Source organism: Vicugna pacos, chromosome 13, assembly GCF_048564905.1.
Source record: "Vicugna pacos chromosome 13, VicPac4, whole genome shotgun sequence".
NCBI lineage: Eukaryota > Metazoa > Chordata > Mammalia > Artiodactyla > Camelidae > Vicugna > Vicugna pacos.
The window spans coordinates 59,068,034-59,085,504 of record NC_132999.1 but is presented as its reverse complement, the minus strand read 5'-3'; the positions used below and the strand labels follow the sequence as shown (position 1 = coordinate 59,085,504).

The window sequence follows — 17,471 nt, the reverse complement described above, 5'->3', positions numbered from 1 at the left end:
TTTTTTACTCCCCCTCTGCTCTTGTCAGCAGCCTCACAGCTACTCCTTAATTTTCAACTTAATGAACACTGGTTTTTTAAGCAAACCTTGGGAACTAAGTGAGGCCATTAGGATGAGAAATGGGCATAGTCTAGCCTGAGATTATCTTTAGAAGTATTTGGAGTATCTGAAAACCATCCACGAAATTGTAGGAACACGCTGGAGACTACTCATGTATTTAGACTCCCCTGAGCCGTTGTCCTCACCAAAAAGAAGAACTTGTCTTAACCTGAAATGGCTTGTTTTGCAGTGTTTAGAGCACTAACTTGTGAAAACTTTAGAAGCTACAAAGGGAAAACAAAAAAAGCAATGACTCTTGAAGAGGCCTGGCGCTGTCAGGACGCTTCCCTGTGCCGGACTCGAGAGGCCGGAGAGGCGGGCCCTGGTGCAGTTCGCCTTCTCGGCTGTGCTGGCAGGAAACACGTGCTCCTGGGGAGTGAACTGAATTTTGAATGTGGCGTTCTCAGTGGGCAGTTGCAGTCACTTCTAGATGTCATTTTCTCCACAGCTGTAGACCATGCGGGTCCTGGGCTTTCTCAGGCTGACTCCATGCTGTAAAGCTGGACACATAGTGAGACGGGGCCGCACCCTTTTTTCTTGGTGGAGCGTGTGTGGTTGTGACCTGTGAGCACATCAGCCAGGAGGCTCTGGCCACCGGGTGGCCGCTGCCTTTGTGGTCCCAGTGCCACCTCCCCCTTTGTGTGTGTGGCTGGTAGAGGAAGTGCAAGCCCTGGGAGGAGCCGGAAGCCCCCTTGCTCTCCAGGCCGGAGCACGCAGCAGGCTGCGAGACGGGCACGTGGGTCCCCAGGCAGCCTGGGCCCGGGAGAACGTTCCTCAGTCTGATTTCTGACCGGGTCTGGAGTCAGGTCAGACTCTCCCTGGAATCTGATTACTTATATTGATCACTGTTTCTTTCCAGTTTCCTCGATTAGAAGCAATTTTGTGAAAGAAGTTATATTTTGTTCTCCTTCTGTAGTCTCCATAGTGGTACGTGCCTTACAGCAGAGGGCGGCGATATCTGTGCAAAAAAAATGAGCTAAAAGTTTCATTTAAAAAGCTTTGGGATAGTGTATTTCTGATCTTCCAGGGAGGAAAAAACCACAGCTATTCCTATAAGAGATAGGAAAGAATGTTTTTATTTTGTTATGATATGCATAATATGATTCCAGTGTAGCTCATATAAAGGGAGGCTTCCTTAAAGTACAGGTATTTCAGACAAAGTGTAAGCAAGTGCCTGTGATACATTTGTGTTGTTACAATTTGGGTTATCTATTTAGAATGTATTTCTTGGGAGTAGTGGGGATTCATTACTCTTTCCTGTCTGATGCCAGCCGTATGAGGTCTGATGCCTCCTTCTAAGATGAGGCCTGTGGAGTTGTGGGACAGCTGCGGGGTGGGAGTGGTCACACGGCACAGCCCGTTGTCAGGGGACTAAGTCACCTAAGGCACTGGAAGACACGGTGATACCCCACTCCTGTCAGCACACCTGTGGTGGTTCCTCTTTCTCTCCACCTTCAGCCCCTTTGCACAAGAGACAGTTTGGGGCACTGTCTCCAGGTTTGGGGAGGGTGTCTGCCACACAGGTAGAGGCACATGCTAATGGCCTTGTGTTTGCTCACAGCAGAGGTGAAGGCCCCCAAACGCCGGCAGCCTTTTGTCCCTTTCGCTCTGAGGAATCACACGGGCTGCACTTTGTGGTTTGCCACGCTGACCACCACACCCACCAGGTAAGGAACACTGAGTCTGCCCCCTTGAGCCACCTCTGCCACCAGGGGCTCCTGTGTTCCAGCCCAGCGCAGCAAGGCAGGCCCTTCTTGAGGCTCTTGAGATTGATTCTGTTTGAATCAATAACTTGCTGTCTTGCTGAGATTTATGATGGGAATTCTGGCTCTGTGTCGAGTCTGCAGTCAGAGAAATAAGTCTTGAGTCTGAAATATCCAAATTGTGATTTTGATCTTGGTGTCCATTGTTTTTAAAGTAAAAGCTGAGCAAATTAAGGATGTGAAAGAAAAGTCACTCCATCCTTTCTTCTTGGTCCCCATTCCACTCCCCCTTTTAAAATAAGCTGTGTGTGGTTATTAAACCAAATGTTTTGCCCATTTTTCTTCCAAAACTGCTTTGAAAACACCTTTCAAATCCTTCCTCTACCCTCCTCCCACCGTATAAGAATTATCTTCCAAACCTTAAACATACTTAAGTCCAGATGGAATTGGGTGGAGTTAGGGGAACAAATGAGAATTTACCTAAGCCAAGTGAGAACATTCTCTAACAGCTTTCTGCCTGTTCAGACCTTGGCTCAACGTCCCAAATGCAAGCTGACCTTTCCAATTTAGGTAATGAAGTGTATGAAATGAGTAACAGAATCAACTGCTTTGAGACCGTATTTCTCCTGCCTCCACCAAGTATGTATGATAACACTCTAGAGGAGACATTTTTGCTTTTTGAAAACAATTCACATCTGTTAAATTCTAAATAGTCACGTAAATACTACTGTTAAAAGCCATGACTTAGTTTATGTAGCCCCCTGTGTGCCAGACTCTGCTGCTGGAGGCACGTGACCATGTGGCGATAGCTTTGAGCTGTTTCTAAAGTTTCAAGTAAGTTGTGATTGATCACAAAGATAACTTGTGTTATTGACCTTTCTGGTCATCTTTGACAGCCAGGTTACATGGCCTATTGCTATGAATTGAGTTCTGTGTGAGAGGGAGGTAAAGAGAAAGAGAGCCTAGCTGGTGTCGTCTGATTTGGTTCCAGGGCTGCGCTGTCTCACAGTGGGAGTCCAGGCGTAGTTCCAGAAGGGACCGGAACATTTCTTGATGATGCTCACAATGTTAGCGAGTGGCGGGAAGTCCTTACAGGTGAAGAGATTCCCTTTGAATTTGAAGCAAGAGGAAAGTTAAGACACAGGTAAAACATGGTTCATTGTTTGCCTCAATATATGTATATACATTAGAGGCAAAACCCTGGGAACAATTATTCTTATGGTGTAAATAATTGTCCCTAGTGTCTTGCCTTTCCACTTTTCCTTTGTTAATGATTTTAATGTTTTATTATTAAAGGTATTTGGAAAATCAGTGTTTCCTTTAAAAAAAAATGACTGTCCTGCTATCTTGGAAATACATTTCTTTCCATTTTAATTATCCCTTTGTTAGACAGGTGAGGTGATAACCTGTGTGTTCCATAGAAGTAATTTGGTTGAAGCGTAGACAGATCATAACACTCCAGTTCACTGCATCCTAGCCTGGCTTTCGTGATGTTGTGGTGCCATGGCATTCTTAAAAGCTATCAAAGCATGTTGGTTTCAGTTTTAAGATATGTGCCACATAGCACTTTCAGCAAGCAGAGCCAACAGTGATAAGATATTCTGATTCTCAGTACGAATAACTCATCTAGGCAGACCGCTAACTGCTGGCACTCTTAAAGTAGCCAGCCGAAGGACAGGAATAAATGTGAAGGAACACTGTGTCTGGTTACTGAGATATCATAAAATGTGTAATAAAATGTTCTTTTATTTGCAAACATTTTGAAGTGGAAGGGCTATCCAGTGGGTAGTGAATGGGTTAAGATTTTAGTGTTTGAGCCTCATGATCTGAAATTCAAGAGATTGGCTTCAGCCTTCTGTGGTCATACATGCTCATGGTGCTGTAAGTCTGTGTGTGTGCAAACCTGCTCCTGAGTCAGACACTTCTTCCTTCTGTGTTGCTCCACATCAGCGCACATAACTCCCTAGCACCAAGAATTCTGAACTTGTGGGCCTGCAGTGATTTTTCAGGAGAAAAATAGTTTAAAGAACTGCAATACTGGGCACATGTGCCTGGAAGCCACATTAGAATTTCCAAGGATGAGTGGTGAGTGGTGTTCCACAAAGTTCCTGGAGAAGCTCATTATAGAACTGTTCACTGGATTTCTTAGTAAGCATTGCTTCTTGTATCAGAAGGGGTTTGGCCTTTTTGTGTCGTTTCCATTTTAGTTTCTGTGTTCTGTAACCCATTTCAAGTCCCACTGTTCTGCTTGAATTTCTCAAAATAAATGCCTTCTCTGGCTTTTCCCCCTCTGGCACACTGTACCCCACTCCCTGCCTCCCTCCTCCCCTCCCCGTTCCTGTCAGCCTCAAATCCAGTTCCCCATTTCAGGCTTCTGGCTTGAATTAGGCAAAACCTAAAATAGAATTAAATGTGCAGTTTCCTCCTGTTCCTCCTGGTCTGCCCGCTGCCTTCTACTGTGGTGTCAGCTGAGCATTTCAGCCCTGGGACTGAGGGCTCTGTCTCTCATTAACCTGCCTGTGTTCTTATAGGACTGAAGCCGAGCAACTGAGTGTGTCCTGAGAGAAGTAGGAGATTCCACAAAAGAACCAAGGAGAAAGTGCTGTTTTATGCATTTCCAAGAGTATGGTTACGTTATTAAATCGCCAGTGTAGCATTTTTACTACCCCACTGAAACACTGTTAGCTGACGTCATCATTTCATAAAGGTTGAGGTAGAGGTTAGTGGGGGAGAGACCCGAGCTAGTTCTCAAGATTCACTTGGTTTGCACCAAAGGAGGGCCGATGCCACTCTTGCTCGGGCTTTATAGATCTTGCAGTTTTGTTTTAAGCATAAGACTCAGTTAAAATGTTCTCTTGATTTCCCTTGCATTAGGTAACCACCTAAAGGCTTAGCCAGCTGGGTTTTTAATGTCATTATACAGTAAATCCAATTCCAGTCTTTGCGTCTGCTTCTCCTCTCTTGCTAGGATTGTGCTTAAGGTCTTTTTCTGTGTTCTGCCTGACAGACACACCCATGACCTCCGGATTCATCAACTGCAAGTTAGAGTGAATGGCTGGGAGCAAGTGAGCCCAGTTTCTGTGGACAAAGTCGGGACCTTTTTTCGATATGCGGCGCCAGATAAGAATTCATCTTCCTCTATGGTGTGTGGCTGTGGAAAGGGTGTTTGGTGGCTGCGCCCCCTTAAAGAAACCAGGCAGTCAGACAGGCCTGTAATAGCCTTGCTCTAGTGAAATTTTCTTGTTCTTTATTTCTCCTAGCACTGGGAAGAATACCTAAGATTATTTTGGGTTATCAATGCCTACGACTATATAGACAAGCCAATGGTTAGTTTTAGTAGAAAAATAAGATCTAAAATTAGCATTAACACATAATACCCTCCCCGTACAGATTGGTTTTATACTCACCTGGACCACCCAGCAGGTTATGAGTCTGCCAAACACGTATTGGCTTTATTTTTACTCTTTCTTTATATAGTGTCTTCTTTACACTCCTTATAATGCTGCTCCTTGATCCTTCTAGCTCTGTGTCTTCAAATCCTCCTCTCTGGCATAGAAACAGATGTCCACTGTTGTTTATTTTCTGATCACACATCCTCTCACCCGATTTTACACAGCCTGTAGTTCTAGGGGCTGGAGGGCCAGCCTGGGGAGTGCTAGCAGGTGGCATGCCTGACTAGACTGTGCAGGTGGGGGCTGGCGTGCCAGCCGCTGTATCAGCCACCGTGGATGCTCTCGCCTGAGACTCAGCCGTACTTCGTAGGTAACCACTCATTTGTGGGTAGCCAGTGATGAGTGGGAAAACACAGATCTGCAGAGATAATGAAGCTTTCCTCATGCTTGCTTGCTTCAAGAAAAATATTTTTGGAGAGCACTGTTCTTTCCGCTGTTCCTCTGTTGTGCCCAGGTTTCTTAGAAAAATAAATTTTCTTTCAAGATTACTTTTCTGCCTAAGTTCATGTCCAGTAATAAAAGGACTAAGCCCCTCAGAGATACCTTTTTATTGTGTTGATGCATTCTGGAGAAAATCTGTATATATTAAATGGTTGTGAGATGAGTATTGCTTTTCCCTTACCTTCTAAGATATTTTCTCTTCATAGTAGACCGCGCTTTACCTAAGATTATTTATAAACACCTTTCAAGCAAATTACATTGTCACTGAATTTAATGATGCCTGTAATGTTAGGACTGTACTGACTCTCTGACTTTTGGAATTTTTCTTAGATCGGCAGCCCAAGCAGCAGAACAAATATTATTCATCCCCAGGTTTATGTGAGTATGACTTTCCCGTGTCACTGTGTTTATTGAGTTTACACACTGTGCCTGAACCATACATGGATGTATAGCTCTTGACAGTCACTGGACTCTGTGTTTGGAATTATTGTTTTCTTTTTCTATGAATGATTACCTTCCGTTTATAAGAACCTGTAAGAAAATGTTTTCCCCTAACTTGGTATGTGAGACTGAATATTATAGGGAAGGAAGAGAAAAGGCAATTGTTTTGGTCCAAAGCCTCCTTTTCTTTCTAAGTTAAATATAAATTAACCTTTGTATGGCTATAAATATTTCATAGGGTTTGGTCCAAAGGTTATGAAAGTAAATAAGTATGAAAAACTAGTCAGATTTTTCCCCCATTTGGCTTTTGAAACATCACTACAAGATGACATTAAAAAGCTATTTTCAGGTTTTTGCTTATAATTTCTTCTCCCTGAGGATAGCAAGTTTTAAAATGTGAAATTCAGATGAGCTTGGAGATGACAAGATCAAGATTTAAAACAATTGTTATTGGGCCTCGGCTCTTCTGGGGCTTTGCTGAGCTGGGTCCTTGGAAGCTTTGGTGATGAGTGTGTCCCTCTAAAAAAACTCTAGAAGACTGTAGTGTGCCTTTTCACTGAGACTTCTAGAAGCTTTGGCTCAAAACATGGAGCTCTTCATTTGATTGTTTATAGGTTGGTTTTTGCATACTGTTTGTTTTAATTGAAAAGTTGGCAGTGTGGAAAGCTTGGGTTGTTGTGTCATTTGTTTTTCCAATAAAAAAGCGTTAGGGTTAGGACACATTGTAACTGTACTTCAACTTAAAAAAAAAAAAACTGAGTATTCTAATTAACAAAAAAAGCAAAAAGAAGCATCATCAGTATGTTCTGGATACTTGTTCTAAGAACAATATTTTCGGAAACCTTCTCTTTGGTATACCTAAGGTGGAATTTTTTTACTTACAAAAAGAAAATTCCTGGCCCATGGTAGTAGCTCAAAATGTGTTGAATGTGTGAATGAACATATGGTGATAAAGACAGTAGTGGCTGCACTCAAGACCAGAAATAAATTATTTCCCTCCATATCTTGAGTTTCTGAACTTCGGTGTTCTCTTCATTAAAAAAAAGAAAAGGATTATTTAACAGAACAGAAATTATTGTGAAGAAGAAGAGGTTTGTTTTTAAAGTTCTTAGAAATACAATGTTTCTTACAGGCAGTCAAACAATAGTGCATGGGCATACTGACTACGTTTTATGACGTTTAGAAAAAAAGTTGTCCTTCCTGTGAAATGCCGACCGATACAAGCAACTCTTTAGAACTGGCTGTTACAATAGTGTGTACTTACAGGATATTCACTCCTGTCAAAGCGGAGTGGTTTTAGGACTTAATGACTCCGTTCACTGAGGAGCTATGGCAGTAATAAGATGCTTTTGATTTAGGCCTTCCAGTCGGCAGTGTTATATTTTGCACTCCGTTCACTGAGGAGCTATGGCAGTAATAAGATGCTTTTGATTTAGGCCTTCCAGTCGGCAGTGTTATATTTTGCGTGTGTTTCAAAAACACAGTTACTCTCTTTTCACTTCTCTCTTTCACAGTTCTCTTCGCTCCCGCCCGTCCGAGTCGTCTTCGCGGTGACTATGGAAGGCAGTGCTCGGAAAGTGATCACTGTCCGATCGGCCCTCATTGTGAAGAACAGGCTTGAGACTCCCATGGAGCTAAGACTGGACAGCCCATCAGCTCCAGACAGTAAGTTTGGACGTCGTCTTCCTTTTACCCTGAGACGGACTTTGGGGCGGGGACCACGCCTGAAAGCACTAACACTGATTTCTGTGGCAGAGCCCGTGGTGCTTCCCGCTGTCATGCCAGGCGACTCATTCGCTGTGCCTTTACACCTCACTTCTTGGCGGCTGCAGGCCAGACCTAAGGGGTTGGGTGTGTTTTTCTGTAAGGCTCCTATTCACTGGACCAATGTGGTGAAGACTGCAGAGGTTAGTAGCAGCAAACGAGAGTGCCACTCCATGGACACGGAGAAAAGCCGATTCTTCAGGTATGCGTGGTGCAGCAGTGGCATGTAAATTTTGCCATTTTTGTTCTTCGTTCTTTCCCTAAGGACCCTGAGTAATTCAATTGTGCTTGTTTAAAACCCTAAATTTCTTATTCCTTACGTTCTTGTGTTAGAGTTCGTAAGAATTCAAGGGGTGTGGCTGTTGCTTATCATCTAATGTTGATGGGAGGAACAACCACAAACCCACTACTCACACTGTACGATTAGAAACATGTCTACCTGCATCAGCATAAAGAGAAGACATGCAGGGAGGGGAGAAAAAAATATTACCAATTCCCATTCCTAAATTGGGAAGCAAAATCCTGGGGTTGGGAGTTTTTCAAAATGACAGATTGCAAAGGACTTTGGATGAAGGGTCATGCACCTGGTTCTGACTTCTCTTGGGGACTTTGACAAAATTATCTAATCATTTAGACTCCTGTTTTCCCCTTCTGAAGAGTGTAAGTAATATGTTACTAGATTCAATGTTAGGAAAATTACTGGATTGCTCTTGTCAGATCCTTCTAAACTTAGACTTTAAACTTTTGAGATTCGAGATGATCAGCTTTAGTTTCCTTTATAGCAAAGGCAGGCATTCATTTAGTTTAAACTTATAGAGGAGGTACACGAAGAACTTAAATTCCAAGATACCCTTTATCCAGATTCGCCAGTTGTTAACAGACTAGAGGGAGAAATAGACAAAAATACACAGACATAATTAGTGACGTTAACACTTCCCTCTCAGTAGTTTATAAAACAAACAAATGAAAACAATAAAGATATAAAAAGGATTTGAACAGTGTTATTATTATTAATCCAGCTTATCACAATTGGTGTTTATAAAGCACTTTAACCAACAACTCCAGGTTGCACATTTATTTCAAGTGTTTGTGAAACATTCATCAAGAGAGACCATCTACTGGGCCATAAAAGAAAGTTTAATAAATCTTAAAGAATTGAAACCCCACACAGTGTGCTTTATGATTACAATAGAATTAAACCAGAAACCAGTAACAATAAGATGCTTACAAAACCCAAATATTTGGAAATTAAATGATACATTTCTAAATAACCCATGGGTCAAAAAAGAAATCACAAAGGAAATAATATTTCAAAATGATTAATAATAAAAACCAGACATATTAAAATGTGGGGGATGCAGTAAAAGCCATTCTAAAAGGAAATAGATAGCTTTTAATGCTCATGTTAGAGAATAAGGAAGATGTAAAATCACTGATCTAAAATTCTACGTTAAGGTAGAAGAACAAGTTAAATACAGAGAAATGGGGAAGGATAAATAAATATGGAAATCAAGGAAGTAGAAAATAAATAATAGAAAAAAATTAATAATGTCAAAATGGGCTTTTTGAAAAGATTCATAAATTTGATAAACCTCTAATAAGACCAGTCATGGTGAAAAGAGAGAAGAAGCAAATGACCATTATAAGGAATGAAAAAGGGAGACATTATTATAGATCCTACAGATTTATTCAGAGGAGTAGAAGATGTCATGAACAGTTTTATGCAAATAAATTCCACACTGGAATGGCAAATTTCTTGAAGAACACTTACTGCCAAAACTAACACAAAGAATAGAAAATCCAAATAACCCAATATCTATAAAAGAAGTTTAATTTGTAATAGAAAGTCTTTACAAAGAACATTCTAGGACCATATAACTTCACTAGTGAATTCTACCAGGCATTTTAAGGAAGAAATACCAGCTCAATGCACACTCAGAAAGTAGAGGAGAATAGAACAGTTCTGACTTATTTTATGAGTTCAGTATATCCCTGATACCAAAACTGATACACTTATTATGAAAAAAAGAAAGCCAAAAAAGAATAAAGATATATGTGTGTGTATAACTGAATCACTTTGCTGTACACCTGAAGCACAACATTGAAAATCATATACCTCAATTAAAAAATAAATAAATTTAATACTAAATAAAAAAGCTATAAGCCAGCATTCCTCCATGAAGAGATGCAAAAGTTCTTAACGAAATATTACCAAATAAACTCCAGCAAGTGAGGTTTATTCCAGTAATATAAGATTAGCTTAACATTTGAAGATTGATGAATGTGTCCAATTCATCATATTAACAGACTGAAGATAAAAGGCATCAGATCATCTTCATAAATGCAAAAAAAAAAATTGTGAGACCTAATAAATTTATCGAGATTTCAGGATTCAAGGTCAACCTATAGAAATCAGTTATATGCTTATATTCTAGCTGTGAAAAATTAGAGAATATGATTTAAAATATCACTTATAAGAGCATCAGAAAAAAAAATTCAGGAATCAGTCTAAGGAATGATGTACCAGTCTTCTACCCTAGGAATTACAAAACCTTGCTGAAAGATACTAAAGAAAACGTGATTACTAAGTGGAAAGATATAAGCAAGTTCGTGGATTGGAAGGCTCAGTATTGTTAGGATTTCCATTCTCACGAAATTGATCTGGAGATACAACCCAATGCAATTGATTATCAGCAGGACAATGAATTTTTAAAAAATGGTATATTCACACAATTGCATATGAATCAAATACTGATGCATACAACAACATGGCTGAATCTTGTTTAAACTTAATGCTATGCAAAAAAACCCAAACACAGAGAGTAGTACATACTGTATCATTCTGTTTACAAGCAGTTCAAGAACAGGTACAATTAATTACCTTATAATGATAAATGTCAGAAAGTGGTTGCTTGAATGATGGGAGAGGATACTGATTGGAAAGGGATATGAGAGAACTTTCTGGAGTGAGAGAAATATTCTATAATTGGCTTTGGGTGGTATTTATAAAGGCGTATATAATTGTCAAGATTCATCAAACTAAACGTTTAAAATCTGTACATTTTATTGTGATTTGATTATGTGTTAGTAAATGTGTTTGGATTGAAAACTGCAGATCTCTTAGTAAATTATTGAACCATTTTAATGTTATGCTATCTCCTACTTGGCTAAGAAGAAAAAGTTCAAGGTCTTCATTCAGGCTGATGGTTTTTACACCATTTTGTCTTCATAGGTTTTGTGTGGCCATAAAGAAAGAGAATTATCCAGATTACATGCCTTCAAACATATTTTCTGACAGTGCAAAACAGATTTTCAGACAGCCTGGGCATACCATATATCTCCTGCCAACGGTGGTAATCTGCAACTTGCTACCTTGTGAGCTTGATTTTTATGTGAAAGGCATGCCAATTAATGGGACACTAAAACCTGGCAAGGAAGTGGCTCTTCACACAGCTGATACATCCCAGAACATTGAACTGGGTAAGGATTTAGTCAAATAATTATCTATAATAATTCTGTGAAAGTGTCAGTGGATATTTTGTGATTATTTGGCAAACATTTTGGAGTAGTTGTAGCACATATAACATCTCAGTAAGCCAGCTTAAGGGATTTATGCAGTTAAAGGAAAAAGCAAAACTTACAATATGGAAAATCATCGAAACAAAAAAACTGAACAAAACCAAAAGATTTACAGAGCAAGCACTCAACATAGCCTTTTCTCTTATGTTGTTCACTTGGTGTGTAACTAAAGGAAGTCTTTTCGTCTCTTCAAACGACACTTTTTACCAGCTGTAAAATGAGTGGAATCATATGTCTCTCTTTTCAGGAAAGGGAAAAATGTTTGCTAAGCACACGCTGTACTCCAGGCGTTATGTCAAATACTTTCACACACGTGATCTCATGTAATCCTTACAGCAGTTGTTATTTGTCCCACTTTACTGATGAAGAAGTTGAGGGGTGGGACAGATAATGCATCAAGTAATTTTCAGTTGCAGGGATGAGTGAAGTCAAGGTAGAGAGTCATTATCCTGTTTAAGGCTGTTGCAGGCATGTTGAAATAATAAGGACTTAGATATTTATCTTTTTACAGTTTGTAAGTGATTTCACTACATCATCTCATTCAGTCTTCACAACAATGGATGTCTGAGGCAGAGACACAGCATTATCCCCATTTTATAGATGAGGAACCTGAAACTCATTGAGCTTCAGTAATGTGTCCCACAGTGATAAGCTTACGTTTTTGAATATGTAAACCCTTGAGTTTAATTTAGAAAAGAAAAATAGTGCAGTCCTAATTGTCTGTTTTAAAGAAAATAGGTCTTTGCTCTGACATTTAATTAGTTCTTCAACAAATATTTACTGAGCCCCTGTATATAATGGAAGTATCCTCTCACCCCCCCCTCACTGTGTGCACACCGAGGACTCCTTATCTTTACATTCATGCTTTACGTGGATCATCACTTTTAACAGGAAGCCCACGAAGTAGATTCTGTGGTTACACCCATTTGGCACATGAGACAGCGAGGTTAAATAGCTTGCCCCATATCACTCAGCTGTGAGGACAGACTGGGAATCTGAAGCCAGGCAGTGAGACTGCAGAAAACCTTCACTCTTACCCTATACTTGCCTTTACTGGGTTTCTGGGACCCAGCTGAGGACGTGATTTATAGTAAACTCTTAATAATAAGAGCTATCATCGATAACTTTTTGGTACTTTCATTCTTCTAATTATTATGCAGTTCAGACTCCCTAGTGTGACTTCCAGACCATCTGGTTTGCTTTATATTTATTCTCACCCCTGCTAAAGGAAGATGGCCGTTCTAATGAGATTTTTGCCAGTTGAATACATAGTTACTGATTTTTCCGGAAGGAATCCAATTTAGTTTGGCTGTGGGCTGTTTTGACAAACTGAAGCGAGAACCTCAAAAGACAATAGCTTATGTCCTCCTTAGGGGTATCCCTGGAGAATTTTCCACTCTGTAAAGAATTGCTCATTCCACCTGGAACCCAGAACTACATGGTGAGAATGAGACTCTATGACATCAACCGGCGGCAGCTGAACCTCACCATCCGGATTGTGTGTCGAGCAGAGGGATCTTTAAAGATCTTCATTTCTGCTCCGTATTGGTTAATTAACAAAACAGGTATGTATACAGGCCTCAAGTAGGCCTTTGGAGTTGGTCATGGGAATTCGGATTTGTTTGCTCAGCCAACTAAATGGAGCCAATGCAAACAGATTACCTCAACGGTATACGCTGCTGAAACTTCCCTGCTTCCATAAGAAGTGCTTAATCATGGTCAAGAGTGTCCTTTCGGACAACAACTGAGCCCACCAAATAAATTCAGTTTTCCCTGCTTCCCCCCCTTGATGAGTTACTTTTCCTTTCTTTACTTGCATCTGTCTCGGACAGACTGGGTAGGACTGATGTGAACTTTCCCCTCCTTCCTGAAGGGCTGCCACTGATCTTCAGACAGGACAATGCAAAGACAGACGCTGCAGGCCAGTTTGAGGAGCATGAGCTGGCCCGGAGCCTGAGCCCGCTCTTGTTCTGCTACGCCGACAAAGAGCAGCCAAACCTGTGAGTACAGTTATTTATGGGAAGGGGAAGTAAGCTCCTCGGGAAGGGAAGAATTAGCAAAGGCTATAGTATATCCATGTAAGTAGAAGTATACTGCAGATAACATCCTGACTTGGCAGGGGAATAGGACCGTGACTTAATGGGATTCTTTCGGATCTAATTTCTGTGTTATTTGATATTGAAAATAAACCATTTGGTTGGTTTATAACGAAAGCTAGTTTTATTTTACGTGCATTGAAGTAGTTCTATTCATAACTCTGCCAATGAAGAGAGACCCTCATGTTCTCTTCTCTGCATGGCTTCTATCCCCCTGGAAGCTCTCAGCGCAGGCAGAGGAGCTGGTGTCAGAGGGGAGATAGGCTGACCCTTTGGTAGAGCCTCCACCTCATTAATCCAGTCCAGCTCATTTTGTGTAAGGTTTTGAAATCCATCCCTTTTTTTCCCATCGAAATCAAATGTGCCATTTCAAGATCTCAGAGCGCTCACTGCACGTTTAAAGGCAGGAAGAGCAGCAGTTGTGAGGATTAGATGGCATATCCTTTTAACGTATGGTCGGGGCTTTCATTCATGTTTGTTCTTGGTTTCTACATTCTGCTTTTCACAGGCATCTTCTAGTTTATAGCCTTAATGCCGAAGTACGTAGGCATATCTGACTCTGCTAAAATGCCATGCCCCGTTATCTGCAGAACTATGCTACAGACTTCCCGGAGGGTGTAGGGGACCTTACACGCCAGTGGATGCAGATGTGTCTACCAGGGAGGGTTGGACTTTTGGTTGGTGCTGGAATCAGGAGAGGGTTGACTAGGGTGCTGGCCACGTGGGAGATACCCAGCCACTTGACGTGGTCAGCAAGCCCAGACTAACTATTTTTCTGAAAGGATTTTGACAGTTTTAGATTTAGGACTTGATATTTGTTAACACAGTTTATTTTATCCAGGGAATTCATAGTTCCCAAAGCATTTCCACATAGATTCTCCCAATGTCCCAATGGATTAGACAGGGCAGGAAATCTTGTTTTGTTTTCAGATGAGGAAACTGAGGCTCAGAGAGAGTTACCTGCCCAAGGCTACATTGCTTGTTAGTGGTAGAACTGAAACACACAAGCAGGAGTTAACGATTCCAGGATCCGTGACAGGACACTGGCCAGCTAAATGGTGCTTTGCCTTTATAGTGGTACCAGGTCTTTGAAGGAATGGGCCATTAGCTGCATCTTCTGTACATACTTTTCTCATATGTTCAGGGTATTTCACGAACTCTTGAAGCACCCGAGTCAGAAAAGTATCAGTTTGCTCCGGATCCTTGTTTTTCAGAGGAATGATAGATATTATACATTTTCCTCGTGTCTTATGTTCATAGAATCATGTTTTCTCCTTAAGTGGTTAGTTGTAGAAGTCAGTACATTTCACACAATGCTGAATGTGGCTGCCTCTAAGATAGAGTTTTGACCACAAACTAATTGCCTTGCTGGGTTTGGGAATCACATGCAAGTGAGGAAGAGTCACTATTAGAGTTCTAATTCTGGGTGCTAGCCACAAGAGTGTTTCCTGACTAGACAGGTAGAGAAGACTTTCTTATGGATGAATGTATTCATCTTTGCTTTTCTGCCCACAGCTGCACGATGAGAGTCGGAAGGGGGATTCATCCAGAAGGCATGCCGGGCTGGTGTCAGGGCTTCTCACTGGATGGTGGTAGTGGTGTCCGAGCTTTGAGAGTCATCCAGCAAGGAAACCGACCAGGGCTGATCTATAACATTGGTGGGTTATATCTGGGGCAACGGGAGAACCAGAACCATTGGTCAATGACTTCAGGCTTGAAGGGATAAGTTGGCCATACATTTTGGCCTCACTGCAAGCGCTGATTTTCTTGTTTGGCATTCGGTCAGGTGTCTGTTCTTTGACTGCTAGACTGATATCAACACAGACCTATTCTCCTGGGGATCTAAGGAGTCACCTAAACACTACCCCTTTGAGGTCTGGGGCTCTGTTTCATTTCAGACTCACCTGTGTCAGAGACGGATCAGTTTGGCTTGAATCCTTGCTTTTCATGGGAATAATAGGAACACTTAGAATGCTTTTCATCCTCCATGCATTTCCCACGCATTCATTAAAACTTGCAAACCCCAAGAGGGTAAGAAGCATTGTTCTCCTTGAAACCGAAGCAGAAAGGTTAAGTGACTGGTCCAGATATAAGGGGGCAATCTGGGTTAGAAGTAGAATTACGACTTGAGTGTCCACATTTGAGGCAAAAAATATAATAAAATGTACAGGGTGTTTACAGTCATTAGAAGCCCCTAAGCCAGCTTAGCTTATGGAGGTGGTGGGTGGTGAGAGAAAGGGAAGATGCTGTGCCTGGAACACTGGAAAGATTGTCCGAAGGGTTAAGACAAATTTCATTTAAATATGTCTCAGGTCTGAAATGTTAGCAATGTATCCTTCCTTTAGTATATAATTTGCAAGGATCTCAAAGCACTGTTTAGGACTGAATGTTGGGAAGCCATCTGGAACCATCCATTTTCACTCTACGATGATAGGAATGTTCTGTCCTGTACTGTCCAGTACGGTTAACACTGGCTGCAAGTGGCTGCCGTGCACTCCACAGTACATTACTAAGAAATGTGAATGTGACAAGGGAATTGGAGTTTTCATTTTATTTCATTTTAGTGACGGTAAGTCGTGCTGTATGACTAATGGCCACTGTTTTGGGCAGTGTAGGTATAGAGAGTCATGTTCTGGAAGGAAAAGTCGAGGTGGTATCATTAAGCTGTTTTCCCTGAATCCCGTGGATACGTTCAAGCATTTGAGGGCTTACTAGTAAGAGAGTCTTTTCCAGGTACAGTTTGCTTTGTGTGTTTTTTAAAATAGGAATTTGCATGTATTCTTCCTTGACATGAAGTGTCTCCTTTAAAGTGGACATTAAGTTTTTTAATGGAAAAAGTAAACTGTATCTGATCCTCCAGCTGAGGACCGTTTTCGTTGCTTTTTCTCACACTTGTTTGCTCCACCCCTTGAGCAGGCAGAGTTCTGCTTCGTACTGAGTTTGCTTTTCTGCTGGAGTATCTTGTCCTTGACAAACTATGAAAGCAAGCCGCTGCAGGTTGTCTGGGAGCTGTGGTTGGGACGGAGTGGAGGGAAAATGGTGCTTGTGCTCTTTAGAGCAGCTGGCACTCAGGAACCGCACAGTTCTTGCAGGGAGGCAAATTGAGCTGTCCAGTGGAAACATACAGTGAGTGCACATGTAAGCTTAGGTGCTAGTGCGTTCATTAAAACTTACTACTTTTGTGTTTAGAGATAAGAGTGTGACTTGAATTTTGTTGCTAAACCAGAAAGGAATAGAGAGAGTGGGCTCTGGTAGGATTTTATAATTCTTAAGGATCATGAGATCTTGGCATGTATAATCAAGGGAATTTGTGGGATCTCTTACATGAATATTTTTGAAGAATTGGATGGATAGCTAGCTCCCTGTCGGGAAAGTTTCAAGCATCGACCCAAGCAGAAAATCCAGGCAGGGCCTTGCCAGTTAACGTCACATGTAACTCCAACAAGAAGGATTTTATACATTTTGATCTTATCAGCCATTCATTTATTAGGGGTTTGTCAGGGCAATCTAAAATGAAAAAGGAAATCAAAAAACCTGCTTTTTTCCCAAAAATTGAGTCTTGATACTGTAGACTCTTTTTATAATATCAAACATATCTTTTATAGGTGGACTTTAATTAGTTGAGATCAGCTAGCTATGATAATGTTCATTTCTGACAATCGATGCTTTTCTGGGTGGTACAGAAAAGTGGAGGGTTTATCTCCCTAGTCCAGTATTACTTTGCATTTCTGAAGTACAGAATTTCAGTGATTTTTGTTTTTTTGATTTGCTCAGTCTTTTAGCTATTTTAAGACATGTGAAGTCTTATATTAAGTAACACCCTAAGTGTTTTGTTTGCTTTTTTTTCCCAGTACATATTTATTGTATGAAGGAATACATTCTATAGTATTTCTATA

The 17,471-nt window shown here is 41.0% G+C and overlaps 1 protein-coding gene across 8 annotated transcripts in view; it reads left to right on the top strand.

The window, feature by feature from the left end:
• Nucleotides 1–17,471, top strand: part of VPS13D (vacuolar protein sorting 13 homolog D) — a 224,918-nt gene that overhangs the window by 84,484 nt on the left and 122,963 nt on the right. For 6 of the 8 annotated variants that reach the window (XM_072975361.1, XM_072975363.1, XM_072975358.1 and 3 more), the window contains 10 exons: nucleotides 1,661–1,766; nucleotides 2,794–2,946; nucleotides 4,810–4,945; nucleotides 6,026–6,073; nucleotides 7,651–7,801; nucleotides 7,892–8,102; nucleotides 11,133–11,380; nucleotides 12,853–13,044; nucleotides 13,353–13,479; nucleotides 15,091–15,233. In XM_072975361.1, the coding sequence (XP_072831462.1) occupies nucleotides 1,661–1,766; nucleotides 2,794–2,946; nucleotides 4,810–4,945; nucleotides 6,026–6,073; nucleotides 7,651–7,801; nucleotides 7,892–8,102; nucleotides 11,133–11,380; nucleotides 12,853–13,044; nucleotides 13,353–13,479; nucleotides 15,091–15,233 (1,515 nt within the window). The remainder of the gene's footprint in view (nucleotides 1–1,660; nucleotides 1,767–2,793; nucleotides 2,947–4,809; nucleotides 4,946–6,025; nucleotides 6,074–7,650; nucleotides 7,802–7,891; nucleotides 8,103–11,132; nucleotides 11,381–12,852; nucleotides 13,045–13,352; nucleotides 13,480–15,090; nucleotides 15,234–17,471) is intronic. The other 2 variants (XM_072975362.1, XM_072975360.1) reach the window with 1 other exon arrangement.